The sequence below is a fragment of the Miniopterus natalensis genome, chromosome X, assembly GCF_054644295.1.
Source record: "Miniopterus natalensis isolate mMinNat1 chromosome X, mMinNat1.hap1, whole genome shotgun sequence".
Classification (NCBI taxonomy): domain Eukaryota; kingdom Metazoa; phylum Chordata; class Mammalia; order Chiroptera; family Miniopteridae; genus Miniopterus; species Miniopterus natalensis.
In genome coordinates, this window is record NC_142103.1 from 13,784,491 (window position 1) to 13,802,900 (window position 18,410).

The 18,410-nt window shown below is 44.0% G+C and overlaps 1 protein-coding gene across 2 annotated transcripts in view; it reads left to right on the top strand.

Annotated features, from left to right (window-relative positions):
- Positions 1-18,410, top strand: part of TENM1 (teneurin transmembrane protein 1) — a 319,040-nt gene that overhangs the window by 270,040 nt on the left and 30,590 nt on the right. For both annotated transcript variants that reach the window (XM_087829353.1, XM_087829352.1), the window contains 2 exons: positions 12,924-13,290; positions 14,996-15,506. In XM_087829353.1, the coding sequence (XP_087685479.1) occupies positions 12,924-13,290; positions 14,996-15,506 (878 nt within the window). The remainder of the gene's footprint in view (positions 1-12,923; positions 13,291-14,995; positions 15,507-18,410) is intronic.

Sequence of the window (18,410 nt, forward strand, 5' to 3'; positions counted from 1 at the left end):
CTTTCACCTCTAGCCTTCCCAAACCCCTTTCCTTCCCGTGTTGCCAGGACCGCTCAGAAATCCAGCTGGCAAAAGAGAAATGTAGTTCACAGAGTCCCAAGCCCAGCGCCGCAAAGCCACATCTTTAACAGTGTGAATTTGGAGCTGTGAGACAATAGCTTAATAACTAGCACGCTGTGCAATGAGGTGTTAAATTCCCGTGTCATTGTTGCTACTGGAGCCACTCCGATATGCTTACAGTTTGGATGTAACGTTAATTAGAGTGGACTGTTTGCCACAGAGGATTTCATCGTTGCTTTATCCACAAGGAGCTGGCGCTGGGGGACCTCAAGTAGAGGTGCTCATGGTGTTTGTGAGAGTGGCTCCGACTCCCCTCTTGTTGAAGCGCAGGGCACTCGATATTCATCTCACCGTTTTTTGCTTTTGTTCAGGCTTAAGTCCATACCCTGCCTGCTTCCTTAAATGATTCTGTGCACACGGTGACCGGTCAGGTGGCCAGCCTCCAGAGGTCTGGAAGCATGAAGCCTGAGCTGGGCCATCTGTTGAGTGCATGCTATTTGGTATTACACACAGGGAGGCAGTGGGCAGAACCCCCAAGCGCACTGGAGGCCTAATGAAAATAGGACCAGTTAAATCTTCCCTCTCGATGTTCATTACGCCATCTGCTCTTATTAGTGTCCTTATCATTTGGAAACATTACGGAGTTAAGATAAGAGAGACAATCTGTGGAATTCTAGTCTAACTTGAAATGAACTTTGGAGCAGAGCAATCATGAGTTGTGATATTGCTCTTTCCATTTAGAACCTTGCCCATTTATATCTTAATATCTCCATGGTGAAATTTGTAATAGGCCCTGCCTGAAATATTATACTGGAAAGAAGGGTTAGCAGTAGCTACAGAAATGAAAACATAATCTCGGAGTGGCTGATCAATGAAATCAGACCATTTCATAAAAGCCATGCAGTCATACTTCTGGCCTGTAAATTGCTTGAGGTGCCAAAGGGAATTGGAAGCTTGGTCTATTCTGTCGAGCCAATACTATAATATTAACAACCTGCAACAGACAAGTTTCTGCAACTTCTCAGCAGAAGAAACTCAGCAGAATGATTCCAGGAGCTTCTTCTTACTTCCTGGCTTCAAATCCTTGATTCTTAGCGGGGTAGGAGCCCCACCTCTTATTGCATGAAGACCCGCAGTGATCCTCCCTCTCCTTACTTTGAATTCTCTCAGAATTTATGGCCTCATCACCTGGCCTCACATTTGGTTTCACATCACCTTGGACTATTCCCTAGTTGTTTCTCCTTGTATATGTGTATCTCCCACAGTGCTGGATATACAGTAGGTATTTAATAAATACGTGTAGAATTAAATAAAATAAAGGCTCAAAAGAAAAAAAACCTAATGCTTTCATGTCCCTTTCCCTACCCTCGGAAGTGCTGAAAGGGTTAAGTTCTTTGTCTCTAATGATAAAATCCAAGATACAGAGAGATACAGCTAGTAAATCTGCAAGTAGCGTCATGTACAATATGTTCTTCTTACAATAACAATCAAATTTACAAACAAATTAACTGTGGAGTCTGAAGGACATTCTGTAGTTTTCACACTGGGCCTTCGTCTCCTGCTGATAGATGACTTTGACTGTAAATTGGAAACTGGAAGTGGTTAAACGTTCCGTGTATGCACAAATGCCATTTCCAAAATTGAGGCTTCGGAACGGAGAGGCAAGGAAGGGTCGACGGAAACTCAGAGCAATTATGCCTGTTATTAAGATGAGGTAGTGGCAATTACACAGCAGACTCACAGAGAGTGTGTACGTGCCGATTGCTCCAAGGGAGCCTGTAAGAACTAACTTTTATAGCACCCATCAGGCCTTGGGTCTCTAGAGGAAATAAAGATTTTCAGCCATTCTGTCAGTGTGCTTTTTGGACAGAGCGTATGGCCTCAGGAATCATCTTGGAAAGGATACATGCTTTTTTTCTTAATGAGCTTAGATGAAACTCTTATATTACAGGATGGCTTTATTCACTGTTTCTTTCCTCTAGGTAAACCATTCTCAAGCTTTTTGGTGTCGGGACCCATTTACACTTGTAAAAATTATTGGGAACCCCAAAGAGCTTTTCTTTATGTGGGTTTTATCTGTCAATATTTACCTTATTAGAAATTAAAATTGTAGATTTTTTTTTTTTTTAAAACACAAAGATATACTAGCCTCAGGAACCTTCTGGAAAACTCCACTATACTTTCATGAGAAAGTATAAAAGTAAAATAATACTATTTAAAAAATAGTTTTGCCCTGGCCGCTGTAGCTCAGTTGGTTGGAGCGTCATCCCATATACCAAAAGGTGACGGGTTCGATTCCCAGTCAGGGCGCGTGCCCAGGTTGGAGGTTTGATCCCCGGTTGGGGTGCATATGGGAGGGAACCGATCGATGTTTCTCTTTCACATCAATGTTTCTCTCTCTCCATGTCTCTTTTCCTTCCTTTCTCTCTAAAACCAATAAAAACATGTCCTCTGGTGAGGTTTAAAAATAATAATAATAATAAATAAATAAAATAAATAAATAATAGTTTTGACCTCACATACCTTCTTGAAAGAGTCTCAGGGATCCCCAAAGTCTGCAGACCAAAATAGAAATTCTGTATTTCCTCAATTTTAAGACACTATGGACCGTAGAACATAGTTTGATAACTTTGGGTGGTGGGGAGAAATGCTGCATTAAATGTATGCATTGGCTATAAGACACATCCTCACTTCAGAAAAGTTAAAATATGGAGGGAGTAGGAAATGTACATCTTAAAATTGAGGAAGTATGGAAACTCCCACTAACCTGAGTGGGTCTCTGGAAACCCAGATTTACTGAGTCAAACATGTTGATGAAAAATAGCTTTTCTTAAAGTCTATTTGTTTTATAATTTTTAAATGCTTTCATGGACTGAAAATGTTACAGTCAATGAAGCACTAATGCTGTCATTGAACATTTACCAACTGGAACACCATATACTGGGAATACAAAAATGAATGAGACCTCATCCCTGCCCTTGAAGACCCACAGACCTAATAGAGAATATAGGAAGGCAAACAAGTATTTATAGTACAATAGAGAAGCACTGTTTCTGAATGAGTCATGGAGCTAGAAGAGCAGCTTGAACAGGTAGCCAAAGATGGAGCACTGGGTAGTCAAGAATGCTCAAGGTTAATCACTAAGTAGAAGCAATTACTCATCCTCTTAACAAAGGGCTGCCCTAGTGGACTTTCCCACAGCTGTCAGTCACTCTCAGACATTAATTTCAATTTTTATTTCAATTTAATTTAATTTTGCAAGCATCGATGATCTATGCAGTGATGTAAAACTAGAATTTCGTTCAACCAGTTTGACCATAATAGTGTAGTCAGTAGCACCCATCAAGAACAAAGCCTAACAGATCATTTTCTTCACTGTGATTAAATTCAGCTGAGAATAACAGAAACCTCCCTCCCCTCAAAGTAAGAGTGACATAAGATAGCAGCCAGGCTAGATGTATAGTCCAGGACTGGAATGGCAATTCCATGAGGTCATCTGGGACTCAAGCTCCTGTATATCTGCCCTGTCATCCTAGCACATAACTTCCATGTTCACGGCCGCCTCTTGGTCTAGGACATCTACTTAAAATTCTCACCAGTATATCCACATTGCAGAATGGAAGGAAACGCGAAAAGAGGCTCCTTCCAGTTGGGTCAGCTCTCCTTAAGCAGCCTTTCAAAGCAAGATTTGTAAAAGCATGCCCAGTGTGGCTCGGTTGGGCATCGTCACATGCACCGAGAAATTGCTGGTTTGATTCCCGGTCAGGGCACACACCCGGGTTGCAGGCTCGATCCCTGGTAGGGGGTGTGCAGCAGGCAGCTGATCAGTGTTCTCTCACATCGATATTTCTCTCTTCTCCCTTCCTCTCTCTCTAAAAATAAATAAACTATTCTTTAAAAAAATAAAAAAATAACTGTGGATGTTTACACATTTCCTCTTATATGTGATTGTGTTGAACTTGATCACATGGCTACGGATAATTGCAAATAAGGCTGGAATGTCTATTCTAGACAGCAGTGTGCCCAGTTGAAGTATTGGGGATTTACTAGTAAAGAGGAAAGAGTGAACGGATGATAGGGTAGGCCTGCAACTAGTAGTCTCTACTATAGTCATCTTAGTGACCACAAATTCAGCATTTTGTTTTGACCCTGAAACTGTCTGAGCTTCTTCAAACTTATAAAAGCCATTTAGAGGAAGTTTCGTTTTCTGCAGTTGGAAAGCATGATGACACCTTTCAGTGTGATGACCCCTCTTGATCTTGCTTTTTAAAGTGGAAATTATTAGAAGATGAAATACACCGGGACTACCTTGGGGTGGTTCTTTGTTTCTCTTAGTTTCTCTTTGCTTCCTCCACTCCCAAAATGTTTTAGAAACCCTGGTCTAGATGCAACTTAATCTACAGTCTGTACAGCAAAGTGATTCTAAAGCTCAGTCCAGTTGCAACTCTTGGTTAGAGTGGTTCTGGCTTTCATCTGCAATGGATAATTCCACTAGAGTGTCAGTTATGCTGATTGGGCAGCCATGGAGACGGACCATGCTGATGCATTTGACCAAAGGTTGAGAGGTTCCTCAAACTCTCCAGCCATGATTCAGAGGTACACAAAAGCGTGGGTCTGAGATAATGGGAAATAATTTGCGGGTTGACAAGTCCACGTAGTCCTGGTGTATTTCATCTTTGAATAATTTCCACTTTTTAAAAGCAAGATCAATAAGGGTCGTCACTCTCAAAGGTGTCATCGCGCTTTCCAGCTGCAGAAAACCAAACTTTCTCCAGACGGCTTTTTCCTTTTATAAAAGCTCAGACAGTATCGGTGTCAAGAAATGAGAAGGCCACTTGAAAAAAGTGATGCAAACAGTCTGCAGTTGTCAGCTTTTAGAAGCATGGGGAGATCTACATGGTGCTGGCAGAACACCTGGCTGAGAGCACTCAGGCCTGTCACTGTATCTTCTCCAGGGCTGGCGAACGACAGAAGAAATAATCGTATACTTCCTGGGAATTCTTACTGAAGAGGCCTCAGAGATAAAAGTCAAATGATTATTTTTCAAATGAGCTGTAAAGCTAGAAATGTAGTAAAGGAGGGAAAATCGAAGTGTCATGTTTGGGATGGGGAGAGAGGGCCTTTTGGCAAACAACTGGTTTTGTTCAGCACAGTTGAACTTTGAGAAAAGTTACTAGCACTTGGTGGCAATTGTAGATGATAGTAACAGCCATGATATGTTTTTGAGGCTCCTCCATGAAAGTTAATTTCTTAAAATGGACAGAAGGGAATAGAAATAGTTTACTGATCTATGTCAGTAGCAACCCCTTGTACATACTGTAAAGTAAAGGAACTGAAGTCAGCAAAAGACTATAAACTCAGTAAGGGCAGGATCCAGTCTGTCTTGGTTAGAGCTGGCTCCTTAATGCACAGCCTAGTGCCTAAAATGGGATAAGCAGACATTCATTGGCAGAACAAAGGAATAAAGTAGCATGTTTCGAATTTGGAATTGTATCAAGAACACTGTTACTGATAACAGTGGGGGATCCAAGTAATAAGCTAAAATGCTGGCCATGAAATTGGCTTGAAAATGTATGTGAAATTATATGTCCCAATATAAGCCAAATATTTCTTGGAGGACACATAGTTTAGAAGGATTCTCAAGGAGTGAAATAAATGATCAGGCAGAAATGTCTGGTGACGGAAGCAGGGGAAACATTAACAGAGCATGACTAATCATATGATTGTGTTTAGGAGTTCGGGTGCTAGGCAAGCAAGAGAGTGTTGCAATAGCCAGACAAGGGCCAGAAGAAATATAGGCATGGTCAATAATAATAATAATAGTAATAATAATAATAATAATAATAATACAATTGCCTTTACAGAGCTCTTTCTGTGTACCAGGCACTGTGCTAAGTGCTGTATGTAGATTTTTTTCTTAAGAAGATATTATTACTATACCCAATTTCTAGATGAGGAAACTAAGGCTCAGAGAGGTTAACTGATTTGCTCCAAGCTCATAGAGCTAGCAAATAACAGAGAATTTTGAACCCAGGAAGTCTTGACTCCAGAGCCTCAGCTCCTAACCACTTTCTTCTACTACACCTGAGCCTTTTCCTGGGGAGAAAGTACATAGCTTTCATTGGATTCTCAAAGGGCTTTGTAAATAAATAAATAAATAAATAAATAAATAAATAAATAAATAAATAAATAAAGTATGAGAAGCAGTTTTCCAGACTCTCAGCACCAGGAAGGCAGGAATATTTCTATCTGGATTGGCACTCAGATGTTTGCCAGGTGGTTGAACAGAAGACTGTTTTAATGGATGTAGGCACTGGTGAACGGCTGGCCTCCAAGTTGGTTCTCCTGTATCATCAGCCTGGTCTCCCCTCAGCCTGCCCCCCAAACTGCAGCCTAAGTGATCTTTCTGAAATATGAATATGACCATGTCTGCCCCCACCTTTAAAGACCTTCATTCACCCCCCAACACCCACACTCTAAGTCTAAAGTTAGTATACGCAGCCCTCCGTGGCTTGGTCTAGTGGTCCTCAACAAGGGACACTTTTGCCCCTTAGGGGACACTTAGCATTATCTAGACATATTTTTGGTTGTCGCAACTCGGGAAGAGGTGCTACGGGCATCCAGTAAAAAAAGACCAGGGACACTGCTAATACTTTACTGTGCACAGGACAGCCCCACGACAAAGAATCATCTGGCCCCAAGTGACAATAGTGCCTCAGTGGAGAAATGTCAACCTTGTCCCTGGCAAACACTTGAACTTCATTTACCACTACTACCTACGCTACTTTATGTTCTAGGAATCCCAGACCATAGTTGGTTCCCTCACTCCTGTCGAGTTTCGTGCTTCTGCACTTTTGTTCTTTTCCCTCTGCTGACATCACTCTTCCCACCTTACTTCTCAATACCTTCACTTCATCCTTCAAGACTGAGGTTACACAGTTCTTTTCTAGGAGTATTTCTCCAAACTGCCTCCTCTGTGTTCCCACGTCACCCTGGGCCTATATCTATCATGCATTTAACCACATTATTTTGAAATGACCTGTTTCTGTATCTTCCTTCCCTGACTTGACTGAACTAATGGAGGGCAGGGACCTGTTTTGTGTACCTTTATAATAGTGCCTGGAACAAAGTAGGCGCCCACAAGGCACTGAAAGATAACAGATGAGAAAGACAAATTGATCAACTCGTAATGAGCTTTGACCTTCTCAGCCAAAGAGAGCACAGCGTTTAGGTTGATTCAAACAAAGTAAAGGGGAGACCAGACTTGGTGAGGAGAGCGTGAAGAAACATGTCCACTCTTCTAGATGAGGAATCTGATTGCGTAGAGGCTAAGAGCACATATCTGACCGTGGGGATTTTAATAGTTTCTTTCTCAAGTGATTGCTTTAAGTGCTAATCCGTGTAAAGGGCCTGACACTAGGAAGCACTCAATAAACAGTAGTTACTTTTATTAAAGGCTCAGATGAGTGGGCCTGTAATTTTATAGTAGTTAATGATCAGGAACGGTTCAAAGGAAGGGGCGGCGCCTATTTATATTTTAAAAGTAGGTCAATTTAAAGAAGAATATTAAATCAATAATAGTGCAAGTGGTGTACAGGTAAGGCAAAATTCACAAAGACCTATGTGGACAACTGACGACTGGGAAACGGAGCTGAAAGGAAACTATTGAACTGAGCTAGATTCCTTCTGGCTCTAAAGGTCTCTGACTTTGAAACCGTTATCAATGTTAATACCATTTACCATCCCTTAGGCACTAGGCTGAACACCTTATATCACTATCTGATTTAACCCACTAGAGAGTAACCCACTGTAGAGTAGTAACTCTCAGAAGTTAGCTAGATTATCATTAGCCTCTTTTCCCTGTTACAGATGAGAGAACCACATTCCTAGAGGAGACCTCATTTGCCTAGGGCTAAACACTAGCAAAGGAAGGACCCAGCCTTTAGACTGTTAGAGAGAGCCCAAGTGTACAGATTATGGTCTGTGTCTACATTATGGGATTAAGCTGATAATTGAGGGATTTTCTACTTCAGTCTAATCAAGGGCTCATATTTAGATACCACTTTTCCACATGGATTTTTCCCTCTAGGACTCTGCCGCTTTATAAACTGCTACTTAGGTCAAAATTAGCTGGATCTTTAAACCAACCACGGGACTGGCTGACCTGAGAGGCAAGTCCCTTCAAGGCAAATTTTCGATTAGCAGAGGAAGACAGAGTGCTGTCAAGGCCTGATTTCCAGAACTAGAGCTCCTTTCCGCTCAAAGTTGTGTCTCGGGGAAGGTTATCGGGAGACGGGCACACCCACCAGCTGCGGCTACACTGGTGACCTTTCATGCTCGTTTAGCTTAAATACATTTTGACATTTCAAACAAATTAATGTATTTTTACAAGGCGGGGCAACCACCACAAATTAGGCCAAATGCTTTGCCCGTAGGCTGGGTCACTAGCAGAGTTTCCAGAGCTTCACTGTTTTGCCTACATCTCTCTCTGCTCCTGTCACCCGAAAAGAAATGTTTATTTCTCCCCAGAAATGACTTGGATAAATGGCAGCAGCCCTTGGGGGTTACTCTCAGCCCCACCTCGGTAGCATATAATTCTTGGGTCTCTGCAACTAGTAGATGCCAATTCTGACGGCCAGCAGCTCAGAGACCCCATTCCATGTTAGGTTGTGTTAAGGAAATGCCCTGGTAGGAAATAGAGTTTTTCCACTGGGTGGATCTAAAGCACTGGTTCCTTGAAAACTTACCTGGAAATGGGAGCATTTAACATGAGAAGGATATAAAAGGCACTGACAACCTGAGAGAGGTGAAAAGGTCCAGGTTCTGAAAAGGCAGGCCCTAGACGACTAAGTAGCCACACATCTTTCATCCGAGTGGATTTCATAGACAAGCTGCCCAGGCAACTCACGTGGGAATTACAGGGATTCCGTGCAGCTGGTGGAGAAAGTGTCTCCGAAGCACAAAGGTCACTTTAGTTACAGGAAACTGCCAGAGGGTGACTTATTTGATGGGAAAGAAAACAAACAGACACACTAGCTGGTGTGTTTTTGAGGTAATATTAAATCTAATAAACATGACACCAACAGTATTGACTTAAATCACGTTGGGCAAGTTGGAGAATTTAACAGCTTATCTTCCAACGGGCCGGCCTTTATCTCAGAGGCGGCCTCGACAGTCGCGAGCGAACAGAGCCCGAAACGCGTCCTTCTGTGACTCCTGCCAGGTGTGTGGCGTCCCTGGCCTCTGCCCTGGCCTCGGCTCTCACACTCGGGATAATTAGAATGTCATTTCTGCCGGCTTTGTTTTTTCTGGGTCACTGACTTCAGACTCGATCCAAACAGGAGTGTTGTAGTGAAATAAATACATTTCCTCGGCAGCCCCAGCTCGTTTCCACAGACAGCTTCTGTACGAGCACGGGGGGGGGGGGGGGGGGGGTGTATATCCAGGTGCCAGGCGGGGGCGCCCCCCGCAGCAGCAGCCGCTCCCCCTCGCCACTGACACGCAAAGGCCTCCGACAGCCGCGCCGAGGAACACACCACGGCGAGCTGCTCTGGGGGCTCTGAGAGCTGCCGTTTCGTGTTTATCCAATGGCCTTGGTCTGAAAGGCTCTGTAGAACATGCACGGCACAAGCTCGGCTTTATCCTCCGTTAGCATTCCAATTCCTAGCCGCCCAGAGGCATATGGTGCCAACCAGAGAAGGGCCGCCCGTGTGGAGGCTGAGGGCACGCAGAGACGTGGGGACACACTGAGGTTGCCGGTTGTCGGGGAGAGACACTTGGAGACGGGGAGCACAGAGCCCCGAGCGGCGCTGGAGAGGAGGCCAGACACCCCCTTTGTCTCCTTGACAGCATCAGGAGTTGCCCCCCGTTAAGAGACAGGATTAGAGGGAAGGCCTTATCTCAGAGCAGCCTTTAGCTGCTTCGTTGCGGAGGGGAAGGCCTCTTCCACCCAGGGAGACAGCCGCCTCCGAATGCGGTGACAGCCTGCATCTCGTTTGCAGAGTTCAGGTTCGTTAAGAAAAACGAAGCTTTCCTTGGGCGTTCACTCAGAGCACGAAGAGTAGCTACATTACTGTGAGTCCCTTGGGCGGGAAAGGGACAGGTTTCCCTGGCTTTGTCTAGGCTAGGAGAAGAGAAATAAAGTTCCGAATAAGCGAGTGGCGGGGTGTCATACAGTTCTCTGGGAAGTGGCCGGTGATAAATAGTAGCTATTGACAGGATGTCAGGGAAGGCATTGGCCTAACTCCTGTGTCCAGAAAGGAACTAGAGTGGAGCCATGTTTGGTTGATCCGTGGGTTCCCAGTGCCTACCACACGGTAAAAGGTACACCAGACATGAACCCCCTTCCCCCCCCACACACACACACCAATCCTTGTTTCTAACTCCTTAATGTGTCTCAGATCCATTTACTTTTCCATCCTCACTGTTGCCATCCCAGTTCAGGCCACTATCATCCCTCACTTGGGCCGCTGCTGGAGCCTCCTACCTATCGGCCTGCCTCGCATCCCTCCTCCCCCTCCATTATGGTTTCAACAGCAGCCAGTGTGATGCCTCTAGTACGCAAATAGGACTCTGGCACCCCCCCCCCCCCACTTAAAGCCCTTCAGCAGTTTCCCTCAGCCATCAGAATAAAGCTAGGCATGTATATCCCTCCAATACCTTGTGTATTAGTCTGCTAGGGCTTCCGAAATAAAATACCACAGACTGGGTGGCTCGAACCAAAGAAATTTATTTTCTCACAGTTCTGGAGGCTAGAAGTTCAAGATCAAGGGGTCAACAGGTTTGGTTTCTCCTGAGACCTCTCTTCTTGGCTTGCAGAAGACCACCCCCTTCCTGTGCCCTCACGTGGGAGTTTTCGCTGTGAACACACACTCCTGGTGTCTCTTCCTCTTCTTATAAGGACACCAGTCCTATTGAATTAGAGCCCCACCCTTATGACCTTGTTTAACTTTTATGACCTCTTTAAAGGCCCTGTTACCAAATACAGTCACATTAGGGGTTAGGTCTTCAACATACAAAGGTAAGGGGAGGTCACAGTTCAGTCCACAACGCCTAGCGGCTGTCTACCTCCTGATTGCATTGGCCGCCACTCCCGTACATCCAGCCTGTATCATTAGCCTTGCTGAATTGTTTGCAGTGACCTGAATGGGCCATACTGTCTCCAACCCCTGGGCCTTCACCCATGCTGTTCCCTCTGCCTGGATTGCCCCCAGCTCTGCTGCTTCTCCCCGCATTTTCAGCCCATCCCGCTCCCACTGATCACTTCAGACCCTGCTTAGGTAGCCCCTTCTCTGGCAACCCTGCCTCCCGGCTCCTGGTCTCGGGGAAGTGCTCTCACACTGTCTGCTGCCCCCTTCTTCATTACATGGACACTAATATCAGAGCAGTCTTCCCGATCCCCAGAGCCTAGCACCAAGCTTACTACAGAGAAGGTATTCAGCAAGCATTCAATGAAAGAACAAATCAACCTGTTTCTTCGCTGAGGAAAAAGAGAGATGTACTGAACCAGGTCGGCTTAAGATTCCAAAGCACCACCCGGCCGGGCGTGGCTCAGCGGTTGAGCGTCGACCTAGGATCCAGGCGATTGGGGTTCGATTCCCAGTCAGGGCACAGGCCCGGGTTGCGGGCTCGATCCCCAGTAGGGGGCGTGCAGGAGGCAGCCGATCAGTGACTCTCTTATCATTGCTTTTCTCTCTCTCCCTCTCCCTTCCTCTCTCTGAAATCAATAAAGATATATTTTTTAAAAAAAAATTCCAAAGCACCAACTGATGTGCTGTACCTGAATATTCCGCAGGATGGATGCTAAGTCTGTGCTAACAGAAGGTTGCTCTTAGAGTAAAATCTGGTTTCACCAGCATTCTGTTTTCCAAAAGCCCCTGTAACTTTGCTCTTCCATGCATCTAGAGGACAGTGAGAGACATTTCATATCATTGTGACACAGAAGCCCTAAAGCAGTGGTCCTCAAACTTGAGAGTGCATTAGAATCACCTGGAAAGCTTGTTAAACTGCAGCTGGCTGGGCCTCCATCCCCAGAGTTTCTGATTCAATAGATTGGGGCCTGAGAATTCGCATTTCTGACAAGTTCCTACGTTATGCTGTTGCTGCTGGTCCAGAGACCACACTCTGAAAAACACTGCTCTAGAGCAGCAATTTTCAACCAATGTGCTGCAGCAGGCACTCAGGTGTGCCTCAAGAATTTTTAAAACATGCAATACCTGACTATTTAGTCCAAGGCACTGGCCTCTTTTCCCTTAGATTGTCAAATAAGAAAATGACAACAGCCAGCACAATAGCCGTGCGCTGTGAATGCCGTCATGACTATAAATATATACATAGATTTGCATCTTATTGGTCACGTGGCATAATAAGGTTGCATCTGATTGGTTAATTCTTGGGAACAGAAATCTTTATATACATAAGTACAGGCACCTGACTTTTTAAAAAGTCACTTTGGAGCAAAAAGGGTAGGTAATTACTTTTTTCTTTTTTTTTTGTAAATCAATCAAAATCATACCTATTTTTTTGTCAGATTGGCAAAATATATAATGTATTTTTTGGCGTGCCACAGAATTTTAGTAATTATTTCTTGTGTGCCGTGAGATGGAAAAGATTGAAAATCGCTGCTCTAGAGGATCCTTCTGGAATTATTGCAAAAAAAAATGTACATTATGCTGGAAATGGTATAAATGATAAATACGTTTACCGGAACATTGGATCGACCATCCTCCCGCAACGTTGCAGACAACACCAAAGTTGCTGAACTTCTTGAGATGGGGGCAACCAATAAGCCAGTTTTTTTAAAAAAGTAAAACTGCCCCTGGAAAGATATTATAACCTAATGGTGTGTGTTCTGTTTTTTGCAGGTGCGATTAGAGTGGCCAACAGACCTTGCAGTCAATCCCATGGACAATTCATTGTATGTCTTGGATAACAACATTGTGCTGCAGATTTCTGAGAGCAGGCGTGTGCGGATCATTGCAGGGCGCCCCATTCACTGCCAGGTGCCAGGCATCGATCATTTCTTGGTCAGCAAGGTGGCAATTCACTCCACTCTGGAGTCGGCCAGGGCCATCAGTGTCTCCCACAGCGGACTGCTCTTCATAGCTGAAACAGACGAGAGGAAAGTAAACCGCATTCAGCAAGTTACCACCAATGGGGAGATCTCCATCATGGCTGGTGCCCCCACTGACTGTGATTGCAAAATTGATCCCAACTGTGACTGTTTTTCAGGTATGACGGTTTTAGCAATTCACCAGCTCCCCCTCTCTGTTTTCAAAAGAAAAACATGCATCAGGAAAGTCAAAGGGAAAACCAAAGTCTTGCTTGTGAACATCAATATGAGCTAGTGGAGAAAGCAGTGCGCTGAGGGTCAGGTGGCCTAGTATCTGGTCGTTGTTCTGCAACTGACTCACGGAGTGGCCCCAGGAAAGCCACAGAATCTCTTTGTGACTTGCTTACTTCATCTGTTAAATAGAGGCATCATTTGTCTCAATTATATCATCTTCCTGATTTGAGGATAAACTAGTATAATACAAATTTTGATAATTCTAAGTTAAGACCACTATACAAATGTAGGATCATAGCAGTATTTATACTTTGGAGAAAGAGAAACTAGGTAAAACCTACATTTACTAATTTCGCTCAGGAAAAAATCACTTCCCCTAAGTGACTGCTTTCCAGATTGACAGCATGTGCAATTTGAAACCCAAAGGGACTAGCAACACACTGCTTTGGGGACAGACACATGGGAGTAATTAAAACTTTACTACAATGGAGGGGTCTCAGGACATTTGTCTGCTGCTTCCATTGTTTTAAGAAAATCCAAAACTCTCTCCATAACCATTAGTGCCCTTTACTTTCAGTTGAAATAGAAGAAAAAAAAGACAGAAAGAAAAGAGCCTTCTCCCTAAAACATGGAATAGATATTCCAGATACAAACAATCCTCAAAATGTCACTAGATACATTTATTGCTGGGATGTGCAAATCCCTCCATGCTGCTTGCAGCCCTAATAAACTGCTCATCCAGGCCTAAATGGTTCTCTTTTAACCTCTGCTTTCACTTGGGTCAGAGAAGTCTAGAGTGAGCAACTTGGTCGATATGACTTTTGATCAATATTTCCGATGTTTTCCTGGACAGTTAGTTTTATAGTTATTGTGCTAATTTATATCTTTCATTCGAGACAAATCTAATATCTATGCCAGTGATCAAATTTGATGTTCTGAATCATTGTTGCACTTACACACTTAGTGTACTTTGACAGTGGGACGATGGGAATTAACTGAAGAAAGGTCCTCTAGGCACACTAGGATTGGAAAAGTCTGAGACAGATCCTACAAGCATTGACAGGCATTAAGTCTCACTATTTCCAGCCAAATTTTGTTGGCTGTTGTTATTTGCCGGTCTTTGTATCTTTCAATACAGTAGATACTGAACAGCAGGATTGAGGATTTCACAAAATTGGTGTTACTGAGATAATTGCGTCTTACTGTTTATCTTCAGTGGTGCTGACTCAAGAATGTCGAATAATGGGTGTCAGATTTGTCGAGGAGGAGGACATGCGGAGAATGCTGGCTAACTGATTGTTCCCTTTCAGATGACTCTTGATGCACAGGGATTTCTTTTTCTTTTAATTTTTTTTTATATATCTTTCTTGATTTCAGAAAGAGGAAGGAAGAGGGAGAGGGAGAGAGAGAAACATCAATGGTGAGGGAGTCATCATCGATCGGCTGCCTCCTGCACCCCCAACTGGGGATCGAGCCCGCAACCCGGGCCTGTGCCCTGACCCGGAATCGAACCCCGATCTTCTAGATCCTAGGCCGATGCTCAACCCCTGAGCCATGCCCGGCGGGCGATGTGCAGTGATTTCTGTATACTGTTTATTCATATCAATGCTTACGATGCCAACTATTAAAATCAGGATCTTTCTCCCACAGGTGACGGTGGCTATGCCAAAGATGCAAAGATGAAAGCCCCTTCCTCCTTAGCAGTGTCGCCTGACGGCACCCTCTATGTGGCTGACCTCGGGAACGTTCGCATTCGAACCATCAGCAGGAACCAAGCCCACCTGAATGACATGAACCTTTATGAGATTGCTTCGCCTGCGGATCAAGAGCTCTACCAGTTCACCGTCAACGGAACCCACCTGCACACCTTGAACTTGATAACAAGGGACTATGTGTATAATTTCACCTACAATGCCGACGGTGACTTGGGTGCCATTACCAGCAGCAACGGCAACTCTGTGCATATTCGCAGGGACGCGGGCGGGATGCCGCTTTGGCTTGTGGTGCCCGGCGGGCAGGTGTACTGGCTGACCATAAGCAGCAATGGAGTCCTGAAAAGAGTGTCAGCCCAAGGCTATAACCTGGCCTTGATGACCTATCCAGGAAACACAGGGCTCCTGGCTACCAAAAGTAACGAAAATGGATGGACAACCGTTTATGAGTAAGTTGCTAATTCTCAACATAGGCTTTGTCAGGTTTTCATTTGAAGTCATATGATAGTAGGAAAAGGGTTTAGTACTCGTCTGTTGTTACATACTAGTTTCTCCCAACAGCCACAATAAAAAAATTAGAAGTCAGGGAGAAAATTTTACCCAATTCCTAGGGTTTGGACCCGTTTCTCTAGAGCATTTTGGCAGAGCCTAAGAATAAAAACATAGACTGAGTGGAGACTCAAGGGTGGCAGCGCAGGAGACGGGAGTGATGTAGCAGTCCATGCACTCAAGAAATTTACAGCATGGCTCGGAAAACAAGATAAAATTTTATTTCAATAACAAAGCTAGAAAGTTGTTTGAAAGCAGCAAAGAAGCGGTGTGGTTTAACTAGTATTTCTTGATCCCTATGGGGTTTAATGACTGAATAACCCTTTGCGGTCGTATTAAATTTGGACATGGGTGTCGTACTGGTTGGAATTAATCTCCATTGAAAGAGCAGTGATACATAAGATGCAAGATTATGAAGGATAAACAAGAGAAATTATGAACTGATACATGAATGAATAGAGTTAAGGTTCGTACGGTTCCTTGCTGTGGTGGCTGAGAGCAGACATACGACCGGAACGGTAAAAAAGCTTTGGTGGCTGAGAGCAGACAAACGACCGCAAAGGGTTAAATGAATGTGCGCCCAGCCCAGCCCAGCCCAACTCAGTATAAGTTGCTGTGGGAGGTAAGCGAGAAGTTAGAGTATAAGAAGTGGACCCTGGAAAGCAAGTGTGAAATAATATGGGGCAAGAGCTGAATGGGAGAGGGTGCACTTCGTTGGCTACTTCTGTGAAATGTGGAGTCAGATACTCCTGTGCAGGGTTGGCCTTCCCCCATTCCCTGCACAAGTCAAAGAATCTGGCACATGTAGGCATTCACAGACCGCATCTGTGATAACTTTGTTTAACAGGCATTAACACAGGACGTGTCTGACAGCGAGCTACAAGGAGGTGTCATGACACGGAAATAGAGACCATTGTCCTTGCCTTTTAAAGCATGGACAACCTTGTTTGCAAGTCAACACATTTTTAGAAAGCCAGTCTGCCAGCACTCAGAAAGCGTCTTTCCCACGAAAGGAACTGCTGAATTTTTAACCAGTTTCCTGAGTGAAGAACATCCATGGAATCTGAACGTTGGGGCCTGAAATGGCATTAAAGGGAGAAATGTGAGAAGTGCAGATATAAAGTATGAGGGGTTCCAAGTAGACTAGTCTGCGAGGATATAGAGAATATGCCCAGTCCCAGGAAACCCTCCTACGGAAAGGCACAAAACAATTGGCCTTCAAGTTTTGGCTCATTTCCCAAAGAACTGCCACTTATACAAAAGAGCTGGACAGCTATTTTAGTTTCACTTGGAAAAAAGCATTCAGTTGTTTCTGTTGCAAGTCTTCCTGTATTTTTTGAAATTTTTCTCTTACATCTTAATAACAGTAATAAAAGCCACTATTCGCTGAAGCTTTACTATGTGCCAGGTACTGGGCTAAGTGGCTTACATACATTATTATTTTTATGATTCCCCAAAATAACATCATGGCATAGGTGCTCCTCGTATGCCTGGGTTATGGATGATGAAACTGAGGTACGGATTGGTTAACTTGTCCTGATTCACACAGATGTCCAGCATTCGAACTCCCAACAGTCTGACTCAAGAGCTCACGTTTTTAAATATCTTAAGAAAGATAAAATTTCTAGTGAGAATATCTTTTTTAATTTTTTTTTTTAATCCTCATACATAGACATGTTTTACTGATTCTAGAGAGGGGAAAGGAGAGAGAGAGAGAGAAAGAGAGAGAAACATCCATGTCCATACACGCCCTGACTAGGGATCTAACCAACAACCTAGGCATGTGCCCTGACTGGGAATCACACCTGCAACCCCTTCAGTGCACAGCATAACACTCCAACCAACTGAGCCACACTGGCCAGGGCAAGAATATCTTTTTTTATAAATTATGCGAAATCACACTGCAACTGAAATTAAACAGACTATTTTGAAAGCTCATAGTCGAATCCAGTCAAGCAATAAGAAATTGCCTAAGTCCCAAATAGTTTTCAAAATAAGCAGGTCAATTGTTCATTTATTGATCAAATCATCACATTATACACTTTAAATATATACAATTTTAGCCCCGGCTAGTGTGGCTCAGTGGTTAGAATGTCTGCCCATGCACCAAGGGTCTCAGATTCTATTCCCCATCAAGGGCACATACCTGGTTGCAGGTTCGATCCCCAGCCCTGGTCAGGGCACATGCGGGAGGCAACCAATCCATGTGTCTCCCTCACATCAGTGTTTCTCTCTCTCTCCCCCTCCCTCCCCCCTTCCACTCTCTTATAATCAATGGAAAAACTATCCTCAGCTGAGGATTTAAAACAACAACAAGAAAGAATATGGGGCAGAAGTGTTTTTATTTCAAGTTGGGTGGTCAGGGAAGGCCTCACTGAGAAGGTTAACGTTTGAATACAGTAGTTCCCTTTATCCGTGGTTTTGCTGTCCAGAGTTTTGGTTACCTCTGGTCAACCATGATCTGAAAATATTAAACGGACAATTCCATAAATAATTCACAGATTTTAAATTGTGTGCTGTTCTGAGTAGCATGATGAAAGCTCATGCCCTCTCGCTCCTTCCCACCTGGAACATGAATCGTCCTTTGTCCAGCAGATCCATGCTATGGCCACTCCTCGCCATTGGTCACTTAGTAGCCTTCTCAGTTATCAGCTCGACTGTCTCAATACTGGTATTTCAGTGCTTGCGTTCAAGTCACCCTTATTTTACTTAATAGTGGCCCCAAAGCACAAGATTAGCGATGCTGGCAACTCACATATGCCAAAGAGAAGCTGTCAAGTGCTTACTGCCTTTAAGTAAAAAGG